The sequence below is a fragment of the Chlorocebus sabaeus genome, chromosome 24 (assembly GCF_047675955.1).
Source record: "Chlorocebus sabaeus isolate Y175 chromosome 24, mChlSab1.0.hap1, whole genome shotgun sequence".
NCBI classification, from domain to species: domain Eukaryota; kingdom Metazoa; phylum Chordata; class Mammalia; order Primates; family Cercopithecidae; genus Chlorocebus; species Chlorocebus sabaeus.
The window spans coordinates 39,638,904-39,660,158 of record NC_132927.1 but is presented as its reverse complement, the minus strand read 5'-3'; the positions used below and the strand labels follow the sequence as shown (position 1 = coordinate 39,660,158).

The 21,255-nt window shown below is 41.5% G+C and overlaps 1 protein-coding gene across 1 annotated transcript in view; it reads right to left on the bottom strand.

Annotated features, from left to right (window-relative positions):
* Positions 1-9,246: 9,246 nt before the first annotated feature.
* The window catches only part of RHOJ (ras homolog family member J), a 104,522-nt gene continuing 92,513 nt past the window's right edge, over positions 9,247-21,255 (bottom strand). The window contains exons 4-5 of the mRNA XM_007986915.3: positions 20,987-21,082; positions 9,247-11,596 (exon numbers count right to left, since the gene is read on the bottom strand). Coding sequence (XP_007985106.1) covers positions 11,450-11,596; positions 20,987-21,082 — 243 coding nt within the window. The 3' untranslated portion in view covers positions 9,247-11,449. The remainder of the gene's footprint in view (positions 11,597-20,986; positions 21,083-21,255) is intronic.

Sequence of the window (21,255 nt, the reverse complement as noted above, 5' to 3'; positions counted from 1 at the left end):
CTGGACACCTTTGATTTGTACCTTCCCCTGAGTTCTGGCCAGGAGGCTTCTCACCGTGTTCAAATTGTTACAAAGTTCAGCTAGACAATTCCTTTTCCCTGTGGAGTTTTACCCTCTGCTTCTCTGGCCGCCCTCCTGATGGATCCCTGTGGTGCTATGCAGGAATGGGCTGCCTGGGGATCCAGCGAGCTCCCAGGGCCTTTCTGCTGCTTCCTGTACCCCTGTATTTCCCTTGGCTCTCCAAACTGACTCAGCTCCTGGTAACGTTGGAAACTTCTCCAGCAAACAGAGCTTCATCTTCTCCAGTGCAGGTGTGTGTTCAGGAGAGGAGGGGTTCCCTTTCCCCCTTCCACAGTTGGGGCACTCACAGTTTTGGGGGGTCTCCTGGGTCCTGCAGGAGCAGTCCACTTGTTCAGAGGGTCTTTTAGAATCCAAAATGTGTTATTCTGTAGCTAATAAATGGTAAAAAGAGGGGGAATTTCCTGGAATTTTATTTTTCCATGGGAGCTTTTTGATTTTGAAACAGTGTTTCTGTCACCAAGGCTGGGGTGCAGTGTAGCACCATCTTGGCTCACTGCAGCCTTGACTTCCCAGGCTCAAGTCTCAAGCAATCCTTTGCTTTAATGAATAGGATTGTTTGGAATTGTGTACAGGGAAGTCTCGTAGGCTTAGAGGCTTGTGGTTGTGATCCTAGAGTGTCTGAAGGGGGTACTGAAGCCTTCCGAGCAAGTGATATCTGGGACAAGAACTAGGGAAGGATGAGAAAACAAGGGCAGCAGGTGCAAAGCACTGTAATTGGCAATGTAAGGCAGGGATTTGTCTCCAATGTTAAGAAATTTAGACGGAGTATTCTATTCTCTTTTCCAGGTCCTCATTATCAGAAATAAAATAAACCTTTCCAAGCTCTTTGGCTTTATATTTGACCCTAATTTCCTCTGGCTGTACAATTTCTTTAGCATAGTAAATAATTGAGTTTTTTTTAAATAAAGGCTTCCTGATACACAAGAACAGTTAGTTATATGCTTTGACCTTGATTGTGAGCCATTGGGGCTTTTGGAAAGTCACACAAAGCCAAAAATACAAACACCTCCTTCCCCACGCACCTGACAAAACCAAACAGACTTTCTCTAAAAGACAAAAAACATTTTACTTTAATAAAGAATATCAATAATACCAAGATAAGAATAGTAGTTTTCTTTTGGTGATTTCAAAGAATTACAAGCAAGGAATAAATGTGACTATCTCCAAGTTGCAAATATGAGTTAAAATATTTTGAAAGAGCATTTATTTACTGAAAATAAACTGTACACACACACAATAAGGGATTGATGAACTATTAATAGTTATTATCTCAATGAAGTATATACATACAGAATTATGCACTTAAACATTTTATCCTGTTAATTTGCAAGTTCTTTCTACATGAAATACATGAACAGATCATGCTTTCTCAGCTTTACTATGTTGCTCATGTAAAGATTTGTCAGGTGGTGGCCAGGCACGGTGGCTCACACCTGTAATCCCAGCACTTTGGGAGGCCTAGGCAGGCAGATCACTTGAGATCAGGAATTTGAGATCAGCCTGGCCAACATGGTGAAACCCCGTCTCTACTAAAAATACAAAAATTAGCCTGGTGTGGTGGTGCACACCTGTAGTCCCAGCTACTCGGGAGGCTGAGGCAGGAGAATCGCTTGAACCTGGGAGGCAGAGGTTACAGTGAACTGAGATTATGCCACTGGACTCCAGCCTAAGCAACAGAGTGAGACTCTGTCTCAAAAAAAAAAAAAAAAAGTCTTCAAGTGACCCAACATGGAGGAGTGAGCCGTCAAAGTCCGATGATCGAAGCTTCCAGACTGTTTTGAACCTCCCATCTTCCATTTCTTCTTGGAATCTGCATATCAAAATTAAAATATTTGGGGGGACCAGTTTTACTGAGTGGAATTAAACTATCCATTCTTTTAAAATGTGTTGGACTTGTTTTTAAGAGGAAGATCTTGTTCAGCTCTTGGCTCCTGCTTGAGCAAGCTCAAGGAGCAAATGCTGAAACATCTCCCCACTGCAATGTCAACTCATTAATGAGAAGCAAAGTCCGACTGAAGTCAGCTGCAAATTTCAGCATTAACCAAATCTGAGCCAACTTCAGGGCAAAGCCGAAAGGAACTGATGTACCATAAATGTACCCATGCCAACCTCTACGCTGCAGACAAGGGAAGGAGAAGCGAGTGGGCTCTGAGCAAGGGCGTGGCTGGGAGGGTTCTCTCCTTCAGCACTTCATCATTTCAGTGTGCCTAATTCAGTAGAAATGTTTTTATTCAAATGCAGAGAGGCCTTTATTTATCCCGGATGGGGAATTTATTTTACTATTGCAGTAAAGGCACTGGGAATTAAACATTTTAAGATTACAAGTAAATGGATTCTTGAAGGCAAATGGATTGTTGATACCAGTTTTCTCCCATTCATTTTTTTTTTTGAAGAGGATAAAATAGACTTTCCTTTGTGGCCTGGGGAAAGAAGTAGCTGGGTCGGAGTGCCATGCTGTGGCAGGCTTTGGGAAGATCGGCAGGCCCTTGTGGTAGAAGCCCTTTTGGCTGCTTGTATCAGTGGTTATAAGGAAGAAATCAGGGATACATTTGCAGTAAAAAGAAATAATCGGCCAGGCATGGTGGCTCACTCCTGTAATCCCAGCACTTTGGGAAGCCAAGGCAGGCGGATCACCTGAGGTCAGGAGTTCCAGACCAGCCTGACCAACATGGAGAAACCCCATCTCTACTAAAAACAGACAAAATTAGCCAGGTGTGGTGGTACCTGCCTGTAATTCCAGCTACTTGGGAGGCTGAGACGGGAAAATCGCTTGAGCCTGGGAGGTGGAGGTTGCCGTGAGCTGAGATAATGCCATTGCACTCCAGCCTGGGCAATGAGAGCGAAACTCCATCCAAACAAAAAAAAAAAAAAAAAAAAAAAAAAAAAGGAAAACAATCTTTGGTAAGATTCTGTTTTGGGATTTGCTGAAACCCAAGAATGTTAGCTGCTTTGGCTAGCGGAGTGGCTCCCAGAGGTGACAACTGTTCCAGTTTAAAAGCTTTTTTTTTTGAGATGGAGTCTCTCTCTGTCTTCCAGGCTGGAGTGCAGTGGCGTGATCTCGGTTCACTGCAACCCTTGCCTCCCAGGTTCAAGCAATTCTCCTGTCTCAGCCTCCCAAGTAGCTGGGATTACAGGCACATGCCACCATGCCCAGCTAATTTTTGTATTTTTAGTAGAGATGGGGTTTCACCATGTTGGCCAGGCTGGTCTCGAACACCGGACCTTAGGTGATCTAACCGCCTCGGCCTCCCAAAATGCTGGGATTACAGGCGTGAGCCACTGTGCCTGGCCTTTAAAAGCTTTTCGGTTGAAAGGTAATCTTGGAACACAGGTGGGTTCCAGTTGCCTGGAGCATGAGGAACACCTGATTGAATGTCCTAATGTCAGACCTGTGTCTGCAAATGTAAAGTGAAGCCTGCTGCAGGAAGAGGGAGGTGGTTGGTGCTTCCTAGAGGAGGTGGGCCTTTAGTGACTGCACCTGCATAGTGCTATCAGGTCCTTATTGTGGGACCGAATCACTGACATCCTAGTGAGAAAATTAACTAGGCCATTTGCAGGTACAAGAGCACAGGTGGTCCTTGTGCTATTTTTGTTTTTTTTTCTTTTGAGACTGAGTCTCGCTCTGTCGCTCAGGCTGGAGTGCAGTGGCGCGATCTTGGCTCACTTCCAGCTCCGCCCCCCGGGGTTCACGCCATTCTCCTGCCTCAGCGTCCCGAGTAGCTGCGACTACAGGGGCCCGCCACCTCGCCAGGCTAATTTTTATTTTTTAATTTTTTTATTTTTAGTAGAGACAGGGTTTCACCGTGTTAGCCAGGATGGTCTTGATCTCCTGACCTCAGGATCCACCCACCTCGGCCTCCCAAAGTGCTGGGATTACAGGCGTGAGACACCGCGCCCCGTCCCTTGTGCTATTTTTTCGATTTGTTTGAAGGTAGGTGTGATTTGCCTTCAGAACTTCATCAGCAACAATAGGATTTGAATAAGTTGATAGGCTGCTGTACATGGTTGTGTACAATTTTTAAAGGGCTCTTGTACACAGGGTGGGGTGTGGGCAGGGAGAACAAAGCATGGTCCCCAGTGATGTTTAGTAAAAATATGTTTAGAAAGTTAATAAAACTCTGATCTGTGCTGAAGGCAATAACAACACGAGTCTCTGGCATGAGTCTGTGTCCTGTTTAGAGGACAAGTTGTTTGTAATCAACCCTTATTCTGTCATCTAGAGCTCTGTGTTTTAAGCAATGAAGACAGAAACTTTACCAAAAGTTTCATGCCTCAGAAATTTGTTTTATCTTTATTTCGTGAGTTTATAAAACTTCATGTACCATGGATGTTTCTTATGCCTTCTTGGAAAATAATTTTGGGGGAGCATTTTTTTTCTCACCCTAATAAACACGAAAAAGACTTTCAGAACAGAAGTACTTTAGATCTAGCAGATCTAGCAAACCAGATGCTGCTTTTCTGCTTTTGATTCTAAAATATGCATATTCCTTTCCTGCAGCTGGGCTGCACATGACAAGAAAAAGAAAAGACTTCTGACAGCCCTTTTATTCATCCAGTAAATGTGAGCAGCTCAAATATTAGCCTAAGGAATACTCAAAAGGTAGCATCTGAGAGACAGGCTAAGTTGATGGTTCTTTGCTAGGCAGCTATCTGTTTGGATATAAAGACTGATGATGAACTTGGTTATCTCAGAGACCAGTACTTCCCCTATTTCACTGTGTACACAAATCACTTGGGGGTCCTGTTAAAAATGCAGATTCTGATTCAGTAGGTCTGGGTTGAGCCTGAAATTCCACAGTCCTTGGTAGCTCCCAGGTAAGGCTGACGCTGCTGGTTCCCAGGCCACATTTTGAGTCACAAGGGGCTGGACAATTTCTTGTTCTGACAGAGGCCTGGGGAAGGCAATTTTCTGGAATGGCAGATGGAGACACCCTCAGATTACCCAGAAATATGAACAGAGGACGATTTAATGACTTAAAAGTCAGAACATGGCACAAAATAAATTGTAATGTTAAAGAATGCATAAAATAGGCCGGGCGCGGTGGCTCACGCCTGTAATCCCAGCACTTTGGGAGGCCGAGGCGGGCAGATCCTGAGGTCAGGAGATTGAGACCATTCTGGCTAACACCGTGAAATCCCGTCTCTACTAAAAATACAAAAAAATTACTCGGGCCTGGTGGCGGGCGCCTGTAGTCCCAGCTACTTAGGAGGCTGAGGCAGGAGAATAGCGTGAACCCGGGAGGTGGAGGTTGCAGTGAGCCGAGATTGCGCCACTGCACGCCAGCCTGGGTGACAGAGCAAGACTCCGTCTCAAACAAAACAAAACAAAACAAAAAACAAAAAAACCCGCATAAAATAATATTCCAATAATTATGACACAGGCACACAGAATCGCCGTTACATAAGGTGCGGATTGTAAGTACGCCATGCTGTGAGCAGGCCAGCCCACTTCCCTTGACGATCATTTCGTCTGCAGAGATTACATTAGGAGGAACATGAACTGTTGCAATTGGGATACGATTCTGCTGAGATGTACTTAAACAGTAATTACTGTTTACTCAGAGCAGAAAACAATTTAAACCAGGTGATGAGAAGGATGTAGAATTCATTAGCTTTCTTGCCCACAGCTCCTGTAGGAGAAAAGAATCTGATTGCTTGAAAAAAATTGATTTAAAAAATGGCAAATGGAGGTAATTTTAGATATGTATTCACAAAGCTGCCCCAAACATACTGCCCTATTCAGAAGTTGTTTCTATCTTTTTTTCTCCCCAAAGAACTAACGTAAGCTCAAAAGATTGAGATTGAGATTGACTTGCACAGAATCACTGGAAGGCTAAGTGTGCTGAGGCTACTTCAAGGCATGACTCAGGTGTGGGCCCTGGAGACCCTCTCCTTGTAGAGCCTCACACATCATTTCCCGTATAACACTGATCAGATTCTGTTCGGCAAAGATCACAGCATATACTGGGAGGCTTGGAGAACACGGCTAAAAATACAACAAAATTACTCCAGTTATAGTATCATGGAGCTTCTGAGTCACTGCAGAACTCATAGAACAAAATGAAATTATCAAAGTAGAACATATTTAAAACACACGCACACACTGAAGGAACCCTAGTTTTTTGACATCCTCTAAGGAGAAAAAAATAGATCGTGACCAAGATTAATGGTGCATATTTTACTCTAATTTCCTGTAGTGGAATTTCAAAGCCAAGAACTATTGTTGAACTTGAATGTCACCATTTCACAGAGCAGCCAAGCCCTCTTTGACTCATTCCTCCCCTAACTGAAAGAGATCTGCAAAATAGCACGGCAGAGCCTCTGATGGCTGAAGTGCTGCTGAGTAGAACTTGTGCTTTAATTTCCTTTCTGGTCCTTGTTGACCATTGTGGCACTATGAACTGTTGCTTTATCTCGCATTTTTTTTCTTCTGTTATTGTGGTTGTACATTTTAAATACAATCTTTCTATTTAGAAATATCTCACTGAAGATGAATAAATATTATTCATACAAGTAACTATCCTTCCAGCTATCCCCAAATCATCCTTTTCATGTTCCTGCTCAATGAAACTTTCAAAATCATTTATTCACTCATATTTCTTGGCAAGCTTTCCTTGACTGCCTGCTGTGTAGAAGCAGAGAAAGTGAGAGGGTGATGTCCTCCATTACTATTAAAGACCCAAAAGGCTTTGCCCAGGATTTCACTTGTTTTTTAGTGAACTGTGAGGTGGAATTGCCCAGGATTATCACATGGTTGGCCCTGTTGACTGACTCTACCTAGATACCTAGAACCATCGAGTGTTCTTCACGCTAACAGTCCTTTTCTTCCTGTGCTTCTAGAGACCATGCAGAAGTTACCAACTTCCTGGAATAATCGTCAGCTGTGCCTTTTGGGTGTTTGGGTTTAGCTTCCTCTCTGTTCTCTAAATATTTTCTTTTTCAAAGTGCCTCACTTCCTTTGTTAGAAACTAAGTTTCCCTGACCTTCTCTTTTCCTTTCTGTTTCTAATGGTCCCTGAAATGAAAATAGTTTGTTGAGTTTCCTTATGTGTACTTGGGCAGCCTACTCAATGACTCCTGGGAGAATAATAGCTGGTGACCTGTGGCGCCCTCTGTTGAGAGAGAATGCACAGTTTGCATTTTGGCAGCTAAACATAGGGATGGATTTAAAAACAAACGTGTAAGTGGCTGGATAATAATTTCCAGCATGATGTCAACATTTCTTTAAAGCAAAGCCTTAATTTCTAATCTTCTGTCACTTTGGTCTCAAGGATGAGTTTGCCTTTATGAATGTAATACGGCAATCTTGAAAGCCTTACCTCAAGTCAAATATTTCTTCTTGAAGATGCTCTACTTTGCAAGGTACTGCCCACAGGAACGTATACCCTAAATAATGACTTTTTTGTTGTTGTTGTTGTTGGCTTCAAATTCTGGATTTAGTTTTATTTTCTCCTAAAATTGTGAGTGTAGTTGTGATTGCTTTTTTACTACCATGTCATACCAAATTGCATATGGTCACATCCACTTCATTTGATACTTCTCTTATGAACTAGAAATCTTCCAAATGGTTCTTTGCATATTCTGATCGGACATATTCTCACTGAAGTCTCAGGACCAACCCCTGCACCTTGTCATATGTGTATGACTTAGTTTTTGGCTTCCCGGCTTAGTGCTTTCTGGTTTAGGGTTGCTGTAATTACTGTCTTCAGCAATTGTTCATTTTTCTTTCTTTTTATCCATTACTTCTTTTATGTCAAAATTTACCCACGTTATCAAGTAATTATTCTTTGTAACTTTTCTTGGCAGAAATCAGCCCGGATTTCTTACTGTGGACATGGCTTTGACTTGTGTCCTGTCCTTTGTGTTCCCAAAATAGCCAAAGAGTCCATTCATTCTACCAACCAACCAACCATCCGAGTGAAATCAATATGTTTAGCTACTTGATTGAGCCATTATTAGATGGGGGTTAAATTGCCGTATACTGTGGATTTCAGGTACCTTAGTATGTAGGTAAAATTCTCTAGTGTATTACTAGCTTGACGGATTACTTTATTTTTAGTGGCCTAACTACATGAAGTTATATGTTTAAAATGTGGCTGGAATCTATAGGATAAACAGTTGCAACTCTAATAACACGGCTACAGAACTCCAGCTTAATATGTGTGATAATGAATACATTGTAGTATTGGGTTGAAGAGGATTGTATGGGAAGCAGAAAAACAGATCTGTACAGCACTGCTACAACACACCTCTTTTTACCCATCTAGGTCTGAGTTTATCATCGGTACAATGAGGAATTGAACTATAGTTTCTGAGGCCTTGTCTAGCTCTGAAAAGCTAGGATTCTACTTTCAAATGGATATCAGCTGCCACTTCTGGACTTTGGAAGATGGTGTGGACCATTAAATGATCCTTCTTCAAATTTCTGTGTCTCTTCTTTTTTCTTTTTTGAGATGGAGTCTGGCTCTGTTGCCCAGGCTGGAGTGCAATGGCATGATCTCGGCTCACTGCAACCTCCACCTCCCGGGCTCAAGCAATTCTCCTGCCTCAGCCTCCTGAGTAGCTGGGATTACAGGTGCCCATCACCATGCCTGGCTAAGTTTTGTATTTTTAGTAGAGATGGGGTTTCACCATTTTGGCCAGGATGGTCTCGATCTCTTGACTTCATGATCCACCTGCCTTTGCCTCCCAAAGTGTTGGGATTACAGGCGTGAGCCACTGCACCTGACCTCTATGTCTCTTCTTATCTTCGGTTTCAGAATACAGTTTAATCTTATAGCAGAAAACAGTTTTTAGTGAAACAAACTGGATCTTGCCATGAAACAAGGAATAACTGATTAATTTGGCAGAATGACATTAACTTATTTAGGTTGCTTTGTTTTTGATTGTTTTATTCAGTAATTAGCTCCTAAGACCCCTGGGAGCCTGCGCTCCACCCAGACACTAACCACAGTCTCTATCCAGTTGCTGGTTCTGGGTGACAGAGTGATCTCCCCATCATGATCAGCTTACTTCCTGTGGCCCATTAGGGGAGCGATGACCTGGGGAGCTATTTGCCTGTCGAGTGCACACACCTGGAAACATACTGCTGTCAATTTTTCATCCACATCAATGAGAAACGAGTGGCCCGTTAGCAAGATGTAACTATGCAATCATGCAACAAAACTGCCTAGTAACATTTCATTTATTACAGGACTAAAAGCTCATTATTGTTTGTAAAGGATGAGTTCATCACCTCTGCAGAGTTATAGTTCATACACAGTTGATTTCCATTTATAAAGGCAGAAAGTCCTTGTTTTCTCTAAATGTCAAGCTTTGACTTAAAACTCCCGTTTTCTAGTCAGTAGAGTGTATGCATATGAAAGAAAATGTTTAGCAATTAGATGGGAGAGAAGGGAAATAGTACTTGAAATGTAGGGTTTTTTTTTTTTTTTTTTTTTTTTTTGAGACAGGTTCTTGCTCTGTCACCTAGGCTGGAGTGTCGTGGCACAGTCACAGCTCACTGCAGTCTTACCTTCTGGGTTCAAGTGATCCTTCTGCCTCAGCCTCCTGAGTACCTGGGACTACAGGTGTGTGTCACTACAACTGGCTAATTTTTAATTTTTTATAGAGATACAGGGTCTCACTACATTACCCAGGCTGGTCTCGAACTCGTGAGTTCAAGTGGTCCACCCACCTCAGCCTCCCTAAGTGTTGGGATCACAGGCGTGAGCCACTGTGCCTGGCTATCACGCAATTCTTAAGGGCTTACTCTAGTAGCAGAAGAGATTAGAAAGGCTGGTTTTTTCCAACAGTGGGAGCTTGAATCTGGAAAGTCTTAAACTAAAATTGTTGTAATTTCATACTACTAAGAAGCACTTTGCTCATGCAATTGCAAAAAATTAAGCTCCTACCTGGATGATTCCAGGGCACTTATAAGCAAGTAAGACTAATTAGAAGCCCTGATAGGCGCTAATGAAAAGGCAGGAAGTAATTTGCTCTATGATACAAACATTCCTGGAGGTTTGGAATTGTTGTACATGATTTGGCACAGGATTCCTTACTGCGAGCTTTTGCTTTCCCAGGACCAAAGTCCCTGTTCTATGTCACACATCGTGGAGGGCAGGGGACAAATGGATACAGAGCTTGGTATCCACTGATATGGCTCCCACAAAGACATTTGGGAGGATGAGTAAGGAAAGAGAGATGCAATATCAGTACCAGTTGCAACTGGAAAATGTCATTTACATGGAATGATAACTTACATGGGGCAAGCTGAGAAGCCTTTCAGTTGAAGTAAATAGAAAAATTAAGACACTTTCCTTTACCTTTAGGTATTTTTAAACATGTATTTTTATGCTCAGATCTCTCTTTTATAACTGGGTTATAACTGGGGGGAACAAAAGGATCTGGGCATGAGAGAAAGTGAAATCAAGGGAGGAAGAGGGCATGCAATGGGGGAAGGGAGGAGCAGGAACGTCCACTTTACTGAATACACAATACTGTAAAAGATGGATCCTGCCATATTCTTCCCCCAATCAACTTGGATGAAAAACAGAAATACTACATTCTTAAACACAGTTCATTTTTAGTTTGTCATGGCAATATAATATGGAAAAAAATCAGGCCACTACTAAGCATTTGTAGAGTGCATCTTTGGCAAAAATGTGGACCTGCAACAATTCAGATGGTTTTCTTTCAATCAGGTTCAAAAATCATGGCTCTGTAAATTTCCAAAACTTTTAAGTCTTCTCATGTCTTCTTATAATCAGGCATTCAGAGGTACGTGTTGATTCTAATAGCTTTGGTAGAAACATGCTGAAAATAGAAATGAATATAAAATGCCTTGTCTTTAGGCTAATTTGGTATGGATTTGTAAGGCCTGAGTAAACTGGAAATTAGTACATTTCTTGAAATAATACAAATGAATGTGAGACACATGGGTAGAACAGCAGATTCAGAAAAAAAGGTTAGTACTGTAGTCCCAAGTTTTGTAAAACATCAAGTAAGGCCACCAAGAGAGGAACCAACTTTCTTTTTCGGGTTTCCTGGGGTGATTTCCTATCAGCTTCGCATTCAAGAGCTGGGGATGTGTAAAATGTAAGATGGCCTTTGACTTTGTTTTTGATATGATCAGCAGCGGCACTGTCTGCAGTCCAGGCCCAGCATTCTCAGAGAGTGTGCAGTACGGACGCTTCTGGCTGGCAGGGAGGTTGTGGCAGTGGGCTGACTAGTGTGCTGTGTTGGGAGGGCTCACAGGGTGGAGGGGCAAGCCTCCGTGCAAAGGGAATTCCTTTCTGGTCGTGCCCTCCTTTTTGGCTGGAGCTTGGCCGCAGACATTGGCTGCCATTCTCATGCCTGGGTGGGGTGGAGGCAGGTCCCGGACAACCTCAGATAATTGAGCAGCAGCTGTGACCTTCAGAACAGCGTTTCTTCTTTTTCTTGGGGTGGAAAATGGTGAGGATTGCTTCATCAAAAACCGCTTTGAGACCTTTCTGAGTCAGAGCAGAGCATTCCAAGTAGCACTGCGCTCCGATCTTAAACGCAAAAGAGAGAAAGGCATGAGAGAGAAAAAAGAGAACACCACAGTGGTATCAGCTCACTGCCCAGACAAGCACTCACTTCTGCCTGTCCTACAAACAGCTTGTGGGGTGGTTTGGATTACGTTTGGCCTTTTTTTTTTTTTTTTGCATTTCAATTTGTATCTGTTATCCTATTTTTTTGTATTTTTGTATTTCTTACATTCCTTTATTAGCAATAAATGGTTGTGGATCACTTCTGGAAAGCAGTACGTCCTGAAATTGATCCATAGCCATTTATTCCTAAGAATATAAAAAATATAAAGATCTAAAAAATTAGGAGACAATTCAAAACCAATGATATAATTTAAATACGTTTTGTGAAGAACAGGGGTGCATGATCTTATTTTTCATATCCTCTCATTTGTAGGCAGAATGTGTAAATCATGTATAAGTGAAATGTATCTCCTTTGGTATGATAAAAGGCAAAGTGTCAGCTTGGTTGATAAAGCAGATAGAAAGGGAGTGAATGATATGGTTTTGTAGGTCATTCTTGATTAAAATGTACCTCTTTTAAGGTATACCTCAACAAGGTAATATCCAACTGGCATTATTATTTAGTTTTAACATTTTATTTATGTATTTGTTTATTTATTTATTTATTTTTGAGATGGAGTTTCGTTCTTGTTGCCCAGGCTGGAGTGCAGTGGCACTATCTTGGCTCGCTGCAATGTCTGCCTCCTGGGTTCAAGTGATTCTCCTGCCTCAGCTTCTCGAGTAGCTGGGATTACAGGCACGTGCCACCAAGCCGGGTTAGTTTTTGTATTTTTAGTAGAGATGGGGTTTTCCCATGTTGACCAGTCTGGTCTCTAACTCCTGACCTCATGTGATCTGCCCACCTCAGCCTCCCAAAATGCTGGGATTACAGGTGTGAGCCACTGCACCCAGCCTTAACATACTTTAAAAGGCATATTTTTAAAAAAAAGTTTAAAAAAAACCCCACTAAAACATGTAACAATAATTATAAAAGACATTTAATGCCAGAGACATCCTCCTTGTCAGTGTACAGTCTATATATATGATAAGGTATTTCTGCATAGGGCTTCATTTTAAATATTCTGATGATTTCATACTACAGTGTGTTTGATAATCACAAACCCCTCATGAGAAATATAGAAATTCAGGCCAGAACTATAGATTTTCATTTAAAAATCACAGACCAGTGTAGACTGTATTTAGCAGTCAGCTTCTTGTGAAGACCTGCGGTTTCAGTTGTTCATAAGCTCAGGAAGAGTCAGTGACGTGATGTTGGCCTTTTACTATTAAGGACATCTAGAGAAATGGCTTTAGTTTTTGATTCACATTTTAAGAATCACTTTGTAAAATTAAAGCAGATTCACAAGAGGTTGGCTAAATGGTGAGTTCCTGGAAACCACAGCAGACAAGTGGCTAAAACAAGGTAGCAAAATCATAGGCCTATTATGCCCAATAGCTTACGTAAATGATAAAGTGGGGCTGGCGCAAGACAGTAGGGAGAGGTGGGGACTATGCTGGGCGGTAAAGCACATGCCCCTCTAGAGTGTGCCGTTTTATCAGCTTCCAAGTGGTGATGTTGGTTTACTGTTGCCCATTTTTGTATTTTTCAAGAGGAGTTGGAAATTTGGAGTTTTTAATTTAATATTTACCAATTTATGAAATATTTACCATGGGCCAAGCAAGACACTGATGTGGGATATATGTGGCAGCAGCCAGCCAGTTTGCAATATGTGGACTAAATGAACTTGTGGTTTAGCTTAGAAGAGAGCAGGAATAACCCCAGAGAGGTAAAATGAATGGCTTATGCGCACTCAACTAGCAAGTGAAAGAAATAGACCTAGAATCTGCGTCTCTTGATACATGTTCTTTTCCTTGCTCTGTGACAGTAACTGTGACCCCTATCACTCAGCTCTGTAAGAAGCTGGTCAAGTTGACAGTTAATGAAATGAGATTGCCCACTTATTTCAAAGGCCACAAATATGAAAACTAAGCATCAAATCAAGTGGTTTTGGTTGGGCCAGAGACTGTTTCCTAACTTCTCCGACAGAGGTGATGCACTTTACATTTTTTTCCTGACAAGAATGGTTACTGTATGAGCCAAAGGAAAATACCAAAAGAAAAAGATGTTGAATGTTGAAAATCTGTTTTATGGCTTTCATTTTAACCATGGTTTGGTTTTAATAACTTTTTAAAATAATTAAAAACAGTTAGATACAAGAGATGAATAAAGGGCAGAGAAAATTTTCCTAATAACATGATGAAATGCCTTCTGTTGCATTTTGGGATTGTGTTCAAAGCTTGATTCAAACACATGTGAAGAGCACATTAATCTAACGGCAACGGTGTTGCCAACTGAATGACTGAATGACTTGACTGTAATGTGGTGGCGCTTGTCTGGAAAAATACCTACAAACTGCTGTGGCGCCTTTCTATCTGGATCGCCTCTCCACTAAGGATCCCAAGCCTAGGATCGATTCTGCCTGGAATTCCAGGACAGCTGGGCTGAGCTCACTCACACCTGGAGTTCTGCAGGAGGGGCAGGGCACTCCGGCCTCCTCCTGCCCCCAGAGTGCAGCTGACAGCGTGTCAGCCTTTGCCTTTCGATGCAGCGGGAGGAGCCCAAACTTGTCTCTTCCAATTCAGACATTTCTGAAGGTAATGAAATAGCAGATAAAGGCATTATTGTGTAACCGGGTTAATATAACATTATGTTGTGCTGATAGAAAAAGTAGTCATCAGATGATGGGTGTGATTTGGGAAACATGTGTGAGAAACAGAACCCAGTTTTGAGGTAGGTATTGTTACCATGTGTCAAGTGCTCTGAGGGTTGGAGAAGAATTCATTCTGGTTCAAGGAAAAAGCACAGCCGGACTGCTAAAAAAATTATCTGTGTCCTCAAAGATGTGAAATGAAAAATTGTCTCAAGGAAACGTGGCCCTTCTTACGGCAGCGACTTCATCTGCTCCTTGGAGCAAAATGACCTACACAGTCAAGTATTTAGAAGCCGTCTGGGAGGGTTCAGGATTCGAGGCTCCTTGTTTAGATACACGTGCAAGCAATCTGGAGTGTGTTCTACCCAAATGACTTATTTTCAAGAAAAAAGTAGAGATTGAGGGTGTAAACTGAAAAAACACTTTTCTGATTGTTTTATAATAGCTAAAACCTATTATCTTAAAAGCAGGGACATTTATCAACGATGTACAGAAGATACAAGAGTCTGACAAGAAATAAAAAAGAAAACATAATAACTAATCAAGTAAAACAAAACCTAGTACTTCTTCCATGTTGTTGTAGTTGGGGCAGGACAAGTTATAGAATAAGATAGAAAGTAACTGGAAGGGATAAAGGCAAAGAGATCTTCCCAGCTGTAGATATATCTGAGAGGGCTCATGGATTTAACAACAGCTATAATTTGCTGAGCTGGACCTTGTGGTACATGAGCTAATTTCATTGTCACAAGAACTTTACAAGGAAAAGTCTGTCACCATCCTCATTTCACAGCTCAGGAAACTGATGCCCAGAGAGGCTAAGTAACCTCCCTTATGGCCACACAACTAAGAAAATGGCAGAGATTCGAATTTGTCTGCCTCCTGAGCCAAAGTCTTAACTACTCTTTTGGGCTGTCTCTAGCAAATGTAAAGAAATCGTAACTGAAAGAGCAAAACTAATGAATAAATGGGCGAAGCTGTTATGGATACAGTAAGGGTGATGAGAGAAGGGAAGAAAAAGGAAGGCATTTCCTGTAAACGGAGAGAAAAGAAGAGAAGATGTTAGTGGAATAAACAGAGTAAGCTCCTGTCTAAATAAATGGCTAGTAGCAGAGTAGTTCTTTATTCCTCATTTGAGAATTAGCAAAGGCACACAGAGAAGGCAAATAGAGAGCCAAGAAAAGCAAAAAGAACCAAACAGGTTGTAAGAGAAACGCCGCCATCTCAACATGTTAGCATTATGATCTAATTGGTGAAAGAGGAAAAACATTTCTAGGCTGGATGGATTTGCTGCTGATCTTTGAAGACTATAATGCAGAGATGCCAATTCAAGGGTGGATAATGTAAAGTGTGTTACTTGAGTATAGGATAATATGGAAGTGGTGGGGATTGTGGCAGACTGAAGGGTACATGTTTAATCTAAAAGAATGTTTAACAGTTTCCATTGATGAGGAAATGCTGGCCTAGAGTTGCTCGACCTTCTGAATTTGTTTTAGAAGCTAGAAATGTGTTTCCAAACTGTTAAATGTTGGCCACCAAATTGCATTAAAAATATCTGTTTGGACTGATCAAAACATTTGTGGGTGAACTTTGCTCCCTATGTTTTTTTTTTTTTTTTTAATTTATTTATTATTATTAAACTTCAAGTTGTAGGCTACATGTGCACAACGTGCAGGTTTGCTACATATGTATACTTGTGCCATGTTGGTGTGCTGCACCCATCAACTCGTCATTTACATCAGGTATAACTCCCAATGCAATCCCTCCCCCCTCCCCCCTCCCCATGATAGGCCCCGGTGTGTGATGTTCCCCTTCCCGAGTCCAAGTGATCTCATTGTTCAGTTCCCACCTATGAGTGAGAACATGCGGTGTTTGGTTTTCTGTTCTTGTGATAGTTTGCTAAGAATGATGGTTTCCAGCTGCATCCATGTCCCTACAAAGGACACAAACTCATCCTTTTTTATGGCTGCATAGTATTCCATGGTGTATATGTGCCACATTTTCTTAATCCAGTCTGTCACTGATGGACATTTGGGTTGATTCCAAGTCTTTGCTATTGTGAATAGTGCTGCAATAAACATACGTGTGCATGTGTCCTTATAGCAGCATAATTTATAATCCTTTGGGTATATACCCAGTAATGGGATGGCTGGGTCATATGGTACATCTAGTTCTAGATCCTTGAGGAATCGCCATACTGTTTTCCATAATGGTTGAACTAGTTTACAATCCCACCAACAGTGTAAAAGTGTTCCTATTTCTCCACATCCTCTCCAGCACCTGTTGTTTCCTGACTTTTGAATGATCGCCATTCTAACTGGTGTGAGATGGTATCTCATTGTGGTTTTGATTTGCATTTCTCTGATGGCCAGTGATGATGAGCATTTTTTCATGTGTCTGTTGGCTGTATGAATGTCTTCTTTTGAGAAATGTCTGTTCATATCCTTTGCCCACTTTTGGATGGGGTTGTTTGTTTTTTTCTTGTAAATTTGTTTGAGTTCTTTGTAGGTTCTGGATATTAGCCCTTTGTCAGATGGGTAGATTGCAAAAATTTTCTCCCATTCTGTAGGTTGCCTGCTCCCTCTGATGGTAGTTTCTTTTGCTATGCAGAAGCTCTTTAGTTTGATGAGATCCCATTTGTCAATTTTGGCTTTTGTTGCCGTTGCTTTTGGTGTTTTAGACATGAAGTCTTTGCCCATGCCTATGTCCTGAATGGTACTACCTAGGTTTTCCTCTAGGATTTTTATGGTATTAGGTCTAACATTTAAGTCTCTAATCCATCTTGAATTAATTTTCGTATAAGGAGTAAGGAAAGGATCCAGTTTCAGCTTTCTACTTATGGCTAGCCAGTTTTCCCAGCACCATTTATTAAATAGGGAATCCTTTCCCCATTTCTTGTTTTAAAGGATGCCTTTGCACGTCCTGGTCTCCCTGTCTGGAATTTTGTGCCTTCCCCAGACCCCTCTGCTCACCTGAAAAACTTTTCCTCATCCTTCAAACCTGGGTGAGATGTTAACTGGTTAAAGAAATCTCTGAAAGCTCCTTCCATGAATGTATTAGTCTCTCTCTCTTCTGTGCTACCTGGTACATTGCCCAGCTGTTTGTTACTGTGTTTATCCAGGTGGCATGCTTTTGTTTGCCTATCTCCCTCCTCTTCTGGCCTTTGTAACCCAGACACCAGCAGTGAAATGACTTTCTTTTTATTTATTTATTTATTTTTTTGGAGACAGAGTTTTGCTATGTTGCCAGGCTGCAGTGCAGTGGCACCATCTCGGCTCACTGCAACCTCCGCCTGCCGGGTTCAAGTGATTCTCCCGCCTCAGCCTCCTGAGTAGCTGGGATTACAGGCAAGCGCCACCATGCCCAGCTAATTTTTGTATTTTTAGTAGAGACGGGGTTTCACCATGTTGGGTAGGATGGTCTCGATCTCCTGACCTCATGATCCACCCGCCTTAGCCTCCCAAAGTGCTGGGATTACAGGCGTGAAGCCACCGCGCCTGTAATTGAAGTGACTTTCATTGACCAGGGGAGAAAGGGAAAATGGCCAGCACAAGGCAGGTGGCAGTGACTCTTCCAGTCAAGAAGAGGGCATTAAAGACTCCAGTTGATTAACGTGACTGAACATTGATGACAGGATGTTTGCAGCAATTTTGCTGCTTTAAATCCCACCCGTGCATGTTAAAAGCCCAGTGGGAAACTTAGCAGGTGCTAAATTAAAGAGTGACAACAACAAAAGGCACAGGGTGAAGAAGGTGGCAGGAGAGGGCAAAGAGAACCCAGAGATTAAAAAAGAAAAAATGGCAAATTCCTGTATCAAAAAATACCTTAGGAAGTCTGAACTTAGAAGATCATGTTTAGACTGTATTAGATGGAACTGGGAAAGAGAACGCACAAAGAACTATCATCTTAGAGCTAAAAAGTGTAGCATCCAGCATATATCAGGTGCTTAATCTGGCACATATCAGGTGCTTAATCAATTGTTGTCTAATAATTCTAGCCGCAATAGGGACAGTTACAAATTTGTAAAAGACTGGGAAAAGTAGGCTGAGGATTAAAAACTACAGTAATAAGAAGAGGGAGGATAAAAGAAGTCAAAGAATAATGAATATTTATGATAAATTAGTGCAAAATATGTAAATGTGGTTGACTTTAGAGTACAAAGAATTGTAAATATGTATAATATAAAAAATGTCCTTTAAAAATAAAACACCCTTTGAGACCAAAAAGAGATGTTAGATGGAAAATGCTTTGGAAATTGCAAAGTTTTAACAGAAAGAATCAGATATGAAAAATCTGAAATTGCAAAGCCTTTAAGTTGTGGGGGAGCTTTGCACATGAAAATAAGGGACTCCAGCATACAAAAAAGAAGCCCCAAACCTAAAGGTTTCTTTTCAGATTATATAGGAGGGAGGCAGAAGAGTGGGTGGTTAAAGCACAGTTTTCTATCCTCACTCTGCCACTTGCTAGCTGGGCAATCTTAACCTCTCTGAGCCTCAGTTTCCTGCAGGAAAGTGGAGATAATAATACACACACCTCAGGGGTTGCTGTGAGGATTAATTAAGACAAAGGCTGTAAGGCGCCTGGCACCAAGCCTAGCACATTATAAACACTCCATACATGCTAGCTGTGATTAGAAACTACTTGACAGAAAAGTCAGAGAGTAGAGAAACTTAAAGCATCCCTGTAATTACATGAATTGTGATAAAACAAGTTAAAATCTTGCTAGGTTTTCTTCTAAATTGGATTTTGTAAGCTAAACATGATTCCCTCTATATCGAAGCGCAGTTGCTAGGAGAAACTAGCAAAAGGCAATATAAATGGTGAACTCAGCCATTGTTCCAAAAATAAGGATGAAATGAGATGGGAGGCTTTGGAACGACTTCTTTTCAGAGAGTGAAAAAAACACCTTCCCCAACGAGAAGTGAGGCTAGGAAAGCTGACGGCATGAAGGAACACAGAAAGCTAGTTCCTGCAAGAAGCTGGTGCCGGCCAATGGGGACCTCCTGACTGTGAAAAATGTGTAGAAAGGAACCACATACAATTATTTATGGAGCTACCTATTTAGGTATCTTTTTTTTTTTTTTTTTGAGACGGAGTCTCTCTCTGTCGCCCAGGCTGGAGTGCAGTGGCGTGATCTCGGCTCACTACAAGCTCAGCCTCCTGGGTTCTGGCCATTCTCCTGCCTCAGCCTCCCAGCTATTTAGGTATCTTAATGAGAGCATTTGAGGTTGAATGTTTGAGGAGAAGGCAGAAGAACCTACAGGCATAAACCCATTTCACCTGAGGAAAGATACACAGTTGGAGGTTATTCACACAATGGTCAGGTACACGGGTGGTGATGTCCACAGAGCTGGATTGGAAGTTTTTGACTTCGTTATTAGCTACGTGCTTGTCTTCTAAGACTGTTTCCTCATCTGTAAGCTGAGACCAACGCTATCTGCTTAAAAGGGTCGTCATGAGGCTGAAGTGAGAGAGATTATAAAGTACTTAGGATCCTAAGAACTCCGTGAATGGCTGGCGCTAGTTAGTACTGACATTACTGTGCATAGAAGTAGGAAGGGTTCAGTATCTCAGTCAGGTGTTTGTGAGATGTTCTCATAGTGTACTTGTAAAAACATGATTGTATTTAATTCATTTCTAGTTGAGTGTATCATGCTTAGTTTTAGGGCCTACAAGCAAGTTTTAATAAGATAAATGCATAGTTTTGTAAGTGAAGAATTTGTGGTTAATATTCTTGACTGGCTTGTAGAGGGTGACTTCTAACTCTGCCTGGGGTATGCATTTTACTAGGTTCGTCACTTAGAAAGTAAGATTGAAAATTTTCAAACCTCTGACCTGGGTCAATAGATTTATGACTTGATGAGGAATCTGATTTAAGTTCTGGAGGTGCGATTTATCGGCCTCCTCTTGCATAAAGCACTTCCATCCTCTCGTATGTTTTTCAGTGGCTGCTTTGCTTACATCTCGGGGTAATGGGGGAGGCAAAGACTTGGTGTCTGGCAAATACTTTCTAAAGCATTTTCCTAACTCTTCATGTTAGGCTCTCAGGAAGGAGGAAAGGTCCGTGAAAACACTTCCAGCTCTGAGCAGGTTGCTATTATCTGCCAAACAGCCACTTAGATCCCCAACTAGTCACTTTTTGGTATATGTTATCCTTCCAGATGCTGTTTGTGACATAATCCAGGCTCTCTAAGTGGCTATTCATTATATGGTGAGAAATACTGGACAAATATAACCCTGCCAGATGCTAACCCAAGTCTCTCCCAAGAAAATCACAAAATGCCTCTTATGGGGTTATTTAAATGAGTTACATCCATAATAAGCAGTGAGATTTACAAATATATATCTAACGACTCCCTTTATTCATACTAAATATGGCAAGTAGATGTTCTAGAGGTTGCTAAATCAAATGATAAGTGCTTCAGCTGTTTAAATTCACCAAATTGCTTTCTGAATGAAAAACAGACAATGCTGGCTGACAAGAAGGCTAACCAAATGGCTCCTTCCAGCCTGACTAGAACAGAGGGGGAGAATAGAAAGCTTAGAGAAGATTCTAAACACATTGCACTTTAAAGCAAAACCCAATGTTGCACACCCATTCCAAAGCATACAACATACTCTTCTCTCAGCATACATTTAAAATGAAATTCAAATCTGACTGTACCGCTTTTGCAAGCTTCACACCATGCTCGTAAGTGAGAGGTTTCTCTTTCATATACAGCAAACGGGCCAAGGTTTTTGGGTCATCACGGAGATCAATCTGGCAAGAAAACACACATGATAAACTTATTTATTTTCTCAGGCCTTGCCAGATATTTTAAACTGTGACATCATAGAGTCTTTTTCTCTGTTAACATCTTTGAAGTTGCTAAATTTTCTTTAAGGAAGCAGATTCACATGCCCATGTTATGTCTAAAAAAGTAAAGCAATTTC